The sequence below is a fragment of the Colossoma macropomum genome, unplaced genomic scaffold, assembly GCF_904425465.1.
Source record: "Colossoma macropomum unplaced genomic scaffold, Colossoma_macropomum, whole genome shotgun sequence".
In the NCBI taxonomy this organism is placed as follows: domain Eukaryota; kingdom Metazoa; phylum Chordata; class Actinopteri; order Characiformes; family Serrasalmidae; genus Colossoma; species Colossoma macropomum.
The window spans coordinates 2,300,133-2,306,893 of NW_023496051.1; the positions used below are offsets into that span (position 1 = coordinate 2,300,133).

General features: G+C 45.4%; 1 protein-coding gene across 2 annotated transcripts in view; it reads right to left on the reverse strand.

Moving 5' to 3' along the window:
* Nucleotides 1-6,260, reverse strand: part of mxi1 (max interactor 1, dimerization protein) — a 44,461-nt gene extending 38,201 nt beyond the window's left edge. The window contains exons 1-2 of one of the 2 annotated variants that reach the window (XM_036565105.1): nucleotides 5,956-6,260; nucleotides 3,259-3,361 (exon numbers count right to left, since the gene is read on the reverse strand). In XM_036565105.1, the coding sequence (XP_036420998.1) occupies nucleotides 3,259-3,361; nucleotides 5,956-6,184 (332 nt within the window). In that variant the 5' untranslated portion in view covers nucleotides 6,185-6,260. Of the gene's footprint in view, nucleotides 1-3,258; nucleotides 3,362-3,521; nucleotides 3,999-5,955 lie in introns of those variants that run through there. The other variant, XM_036565106.1, reaches the window with a different exon arrangement.
* Between the last annotated feature and the right edge of the window lie 501 nt (nucleotides 6,261-6,761).

Consider the following 6,761-nt stretch of genomic DNA (forward strand, 5'->3'; position numbering starts at 1 on the left):
ATCTGTACTCTATATATATGCACGTGAGAGAGTTTCCCTCGCTCCGCAGCGAGCGAGCGAGCGAGCGACGGTATAGGCTCTCCCTCCCTTCTCTCTCTCCGAGTAGGAGCCAGTGTGTTGTTAATAATGTAAAGTGAATCAGCCTCTTTGTGTGGCAACACGCTGAAGGCAAGCAGGCTTTCTCTGGGCTGCTGCACTAAATGGCTGGCCGGAGACGTTGGCTCAGAGCTGGCCCAGTGCTGGCCCGGCGGGGGCCACTTGCTCTGCAGGTCATGTGGCCACTTTGCTTTATTGGTCATGCCACGTTTTGCAGCTTAACAGTGGGCGATATGGCGAAAATATAACAGCACGGTACATTAAGACATCTTCACAATGCACAATATACATAGTGATATTCAGCTTTTCATAATAGGATTGTGTACCAGCTGTGAAAAGGCTATGAGAAGTTACCAACACACTATGGTTTGTGTTCAGTCAAATGAGTGCATGACAGTTTTGTTATTCATCAGTTTTCTCTTTAGTGTATTTGTATAATCGAACTCACGTCTGGTAGAAGTGCACATAAATCTGACTGTAATATATTTAACAGCCTGAAAAATAGCTCAAATTTTTGTCAATAAGATCAATAATATTAGCTATAACAATAAAATGATATTATTAATTTTGCACACTATGTCCACTTTAGCACCAGGATTTGCATACCTTGTTTTACGTGAACACTGATACAAACAAACGCTGCTTCTATTCCATTTGATGACTTTTGCTTGATGTTACACCGTGAATATCTAGGCTACCTCCCTAAAATAAATCATAACAAACACAGCTTACCTATTACAGTAGAAGGCACCTTATATACTGCAATATTTCAACCCAAGCAGCCAAAATAACCTACACACTGTAAAAAAACAAGCTAAAACTATTTGTTTATTCTTTTTAATTGCTGCAATTTTAGCACTATAAAGCTATTTAAGCTCTGGCCAGCAGGGGGATCAGTGCACCTGCTGCTCAACCCCAAACTTCGCCTATGAGAACAGCCATTGGCTCATGAGCCAGCTAAATACTTCCTTGATTGGCTAATTATCGAAATATTTGCATTAATTAGTGTAAATGATATGAATAAAACAATCATTGTAAACGATATTTGATATAATACTGATATAATAAATGAAGCACTCGTGCATGAGCGCTTGTTTTCACGCACCGAAGCTGATTCATTAACTGTGCCCAAATAACTGCTAATTTCCTTACATTTTACTGAATCAGACAGTAGTTCGTGTGTCACTCAGGGCAAATCTGCACTCTATGCAAGGGTCAATATGCCTTTATTCAAAAATAAACTAAAATAAAAGCAAACAACATCCAATCAGCTGCTTGTTAGATGCACCAGTTGTTATCTACTGACTCCCTCTAACTGGTCCTAATCTTGCATTTGCTCAGTGGTCTAGAAGTACTGACAATTCCCCCTGACACACTCAGAAAAGTGTGCTGTTGCGCCATTTACCGTGATAAATACAACATATCGTCATACCGCCCACCCCTACTGCAGCTGACTCGAAGGCCTGGGTGCCTCTGAACATCTGGATGTGGACGAGGGATGGAAGGAGGAAAAAAAACAGGGAGAAAAGAAGGCAGCGGCTGTGTTTTTGAAGCTTCAAATGTCGTGCGACAGGATGCGTGGCGCCAAGGGAACGCACGTGTGTGGCTGTACGGGATCCAGGAGTTACTCCAATCTACTAATCGATGAATAATTCATTTTCAACCAAGCGTTAACCACTTTGTTTAGCTACTGGAAAATAAGGGTAGGGGTGCTGAGTGTAGTTGAAAGATGTATTGACAGACTGTAGGCAAAGGGGCTTGAATGCAAGAGACAAAAAGGAACGAAGATTAAAATGCCACACGCAGTTTGCAATAACAGGCACAAATGGCTGTGCGTTCCAGAGAGACGGCAATAAAAGGCACCATCATCATAATCGCCCTGTTTACCTAGACAGGTTATAGGCCTATTGTGGTGCGAAGCGCTGAATGGAAGCTCCAGCTGAGGCCTCCTCGAGCACACTCAGACAGGTATGCCAGCAGATCAGATATCACACTGCAGCCCTGCATTCTTTCTCTTTCACTCTCGCACTCGCACAGAGGGCGACCGTCTCTCTGCTCAGCTTGCACGGACCTACAATCAGTCATCAAGATGTCTGACACTCAAATGCAGAGCAAACCAAGCCGAGGAAACCCTGCCTGCACACATGCATGCATGCACACAGAAAACAACCAATGCAAGTAAAGTGGCTGCAGTAACGTAGCTGCACTTTTGCATGTCTGCATTTAGTAGAGATCCAGTGCACTGAGAAATATGCATAAAGAGACTTGAAAACTGAGTTATTTTCTAATATGATCACTAGCAAAACCTGAGGCCACTATAACAAGCAATTTTATAACCATCAAAAAAGATTCCCTCTGCTTTACAGCCCTAATCCAACATAACCACACCTGTAGTAGTGTGAGAACCACTCATAATTCACATGATATGATGGTGGGGAAAACATAATTCCCACAAAAACTTTCATACTTCTCAGAGAATTTAACTGCTGGGGTCAAACTGACCTCAAGGATAGAACATGTTAGTAAATTTGAGGATAACAGGAGGGTTGAAAAGGAGCAAACCACATTCGTCTATTCACCTTGGCAGCAAGAAAACAAGGCCTGCTGTAAATAAAAAGCCTTTAGGGTTCGTGGCAAAACGTACCCTTTGTTGTAACAGCGCACACTGACATGCAATCAAAAAAACTATGACAAAATGATTATAAAACATATACTTGAACAAAAGAAAATTATAGTTGTGATTTAAAAGGATTAGCCAAAACCATCCCCTCGGCTTTTTAGTACTCGCCCCACACTGAGGTTGTGAATTTTCCCCCGGTCCCTAAGCTCCATGCTGCAGCAGCACCGTTTGACAATCAGCTGATGAGAGCTGTGCAAACTCCCCTCCCCCTCAAAAAGAAGCCAACATTTACACCTGCAAAACGGCATTACAACTCCAATAAAGCCACAACACGTCCAAGAAACATCAAATTTGACTGATTTATTAAGGCAGCTGGTCTAAAAGTGTCTGCAGAGTGACGTTATCGTCTGCTATAACGTGATAAGTGCAGGTTGTGCTGCTTCAGCCTTGCTGCCTTATTGATGGGAAACGTAATGCGACACTAGCCCCCTATACTAACCTACATATGATCAGCAAAGTGGTGTGGCGGCGGTTTTGCTTACCTGTTGTGACTGCTGTTGTACTTTTTATTTCGGAATTTCCTTTGTCTCTGGTAGGACGAGCTCTGAATAGACGGAAACGTCGAGGCATATCCGTGCTCACACTCTGCGCGAAACAGAAGAGAATAATGGACCTTAAGCCACTGACACTCGCTGAAATAACACAAAATACAACACATGTGGCGTCTATAATTTCAGAAACGTCTCCGACACACAGACGACAGGCGACCACAGCGCAATTTCGACACCAAAAACGTTAACGTTACCTCTTTCTCTCCTCTCTAAATACTCGGCAGCTTCCAGTAACCTCTGGATATTTAGCACCGCGGTCATACTGGTTCTGAGCGCCGAGAAGGGTTTATGATATCAAAATGAACGGCTATTGCTTCTAGACAGTCACGTTAAAAGTGTGAGGGCGTATTATTGGTACTCCCTAGGATGTAAAAACTACTCCTGTTGAAATTTTTGCTGGTTCTGACAAGCGAATGTCGACCTGAACTGATTTTTTTGTCCTCCTTCTCAAGCGTTAACCTAGCAAGGGTTAGCAAACCCGGTTTTTACAGCAAATTCTGACGGAGCAGACAGGTTTCAAAAACAGCTCGCCGTTGTCTGAATAGTAAAGTAGTAAAAGTATTTAGGAAACAAGCGACTAAAAAGTGTACAAAACGAATAAAAAGTGTACAAAAATGCCCCGAAAGCCCAGCAGCGCCTGTAAAGTCTCGCTGCTTGTGTCTCTCCTCCCCCAGTTTGTTTACCCAGCTGAGAGGAGGAGAAGGAGGCGGCGCGCAGGCTCAACACGCACAGGCGCGCTGACTTATGGGAGATGGAGTTTTTTTCCTATGCAACTCCCGCTACGGCGCAGCTTCTCTAAGCTTTTCTAAGATATATATATATATGTGTATATATTTTTTAGGAGAACGTTAAGCGCATGTTGAGAGTAGGGCCGTGAGCCACAATCATTTCTTCGTTGTGACAAACTGTTTTACCAAAAATTATAGTCCAGAACAAGAGGTTCTTGTGCTTGTTTGCTGCAGTTCTCGACGTGACGGGTTCAACATTGTGTCTGCTTAATTTAAACGTCGTGACGGCGCACTTTAAAACGTGACGCCTTTAAAAGAGGAACGGACTGGGCTCCTGTATACTTCGAGCACTTCAACTCCCACAACCGCTCGCTCGGGGAGGATTTAACGGCCGCCCGCAAGCCCGGCCCAGCAACACGTGACGTCACGCCAGGCCTCGCGTTTGATTGGACGACAGCCCGGCGAGCGGTGCCAACCCCCGACGGATTCGACCAATCAGAAGCGGAAACGGTGTCCATGTGGAAAGCATGTGAGCGCACCCTCCCGTCACCAGGAAACGAATATGGAAAGTTGGGAAGTCTGGATCCCACAGCGTAGGAAACTTTTGTGGGAGATTTAGCTCACAGGGCTGGATAAGTTTATGAAAACCGAGTCATTTAAACAAACGTACAGCAACAGCTTTCACTTGATCTGCTGTTCCGAAAATGACTTTATGCGATGTTAGTAATAGAGTCATATGGAACTGAACCGGTCTGCTAAACGAGATCCAGAGCATTAACTAACGTTTAAGGCTTTCTGGACGGAAACCTCCACATTAAAAGCCCTGTAGCTTCTTATTACGTTGGTAAAATCACTTTTAGCTACGTAAAAGTACTTAAATGTGCCACGATGAGCATTTAGGCTGATGTATGCGTAAAAGCCGCTCCTCCCTCCGAGCCAAACTTCTGAATAGGCAACGCTGCACCAATTACTGAACACCTGCCGACCCTCGGAGGTTCCTCAGCCCTGGATGAGATGAGGGGGGCTAAACTCGGGGAACGGGGCGCACAAAGGAGCGCCAGACACGGAAAGAGGCTTTCCGCTGCCAGCGCGGCGGGGCAGATTTACAAACTGGGGCAGACAGCGAGGGAGGAGAGCAGAGGGGGGTGGAGGTGCAGGACACGGGTCTGGAAAAGCTGCTCTGACTTGAAGGGCAACTCCACCGGCTTCTCAAAATTTCTGCACGATTCAGGGGTCGAGACATAAACAGTCATTCCGCTTATCAGAATCAGAAGCGTTCACAGCGGTGGTGATAGGAACCAGACGTCTGCCTCTCTTAAAGCTCCGTCACATGAAATGCTTGTGATGTCTGACACGTTGTTTTATGATAGGATATATGCCTTAAACGTAATGTCTAGTACATGCAAGGCAGGACAGTCCCCAAAGTAAACCTATTTTCCACTATTTTGCCACCATCAGCACTGCATATGACACCACAGAAGGCACGTGGTGGTCAGTAAAATGGATGGTTCTCATCATCACCACTGTTTACATCTCAAGGAATGGATTAGTCAGAAATTCGGATAACATTGGTGGAGTTCCCCTTTAAACCCCACTATCAGCTGCATCATGCTGGTGGAAGAAGAAGTGCTGCTAAGTAAGATTCATTCTGCACCAAAAGTGAGCACTTGCGCAAAAAAAATCGCCCTCACGAAGCTACATTTGGGTTAAAAAGGAGAGAAAGGCTGAGTGGAAACTTGTGCAGCGGCTGCTCGTCGCTGGCTGAACTCTCCGCTCCTTTGTTGTCTGAGTCTGTTGACAATGAAGCAGCTCGAGCACCAATTCAGTTCAGTTCAATTCAACTCAGTTCAATTCAGTTCACAGCTCAGCGCAGCTAGCACGGACCGAGGGGCTCACTTACTTCCATCTTTCCTCTCCGCGCTCTCGATGTAGCTGGCCGCCTCCAGCAGAACTTGGACGTTTTTGAGGAAAGTGTCTATCTGGTCCATGGGAGAGTCTCCGGAGCCGAAGACGTCATTGAAAGGGCAGCCAGACGCGGCCAGACCCCGCTGGTGCTCCACTGACGGCTCGGACTCCATAAACACATCTTCAGCCTTCACGTCCCGTCGGTGTCTCTCACTTCTGACCATGTTTTTTGTTGTTTTCTGGGTGCTGGTTTCTCGCAGAGTGGGATGTGAGGTAACCTGAGGGGTCTCAGTAGCTCTGCTCACTGAGTGTGAGGAATGAGCTGCTATGGATGAGGGGGGAAAAAGTCAAGCCCGGTCTGCAAGGTCCTAGTGCCCGCCTACCCGCACCCTCCTTTCAAAGAGGCTTTCTTTTTGGACCGACTCTTTTCAATGAATCATTTGAAGCGATTCCCGACTCCCAGCTGTTTGCAGCATGTGCGCTAATGTGTAAAATCATATTATGAGCTGAAACATTCTAATAAAGTGTAATATTTGTTGTTAGAAGGTTGGAATATTTATTCTAATGTGATTTATTACAGTTGAAGCTGAATCATATCGTTTAGTACCGTGGGGGGTGCACAGAAGAACCTTAGAAAACTCGGCCCATGGCGAAGCTTTATTTAAAATTGACTCGGCAGCTGGACTACCCCAGCTAAAAAAACAGCTGAGCTGGTTTAGCAGGTCACCCAGCATGGTCATGCTGGTTTACCAGCATACCAGTATTCAAAACATAACATTTGATGGTGACCAGCAATGCTGG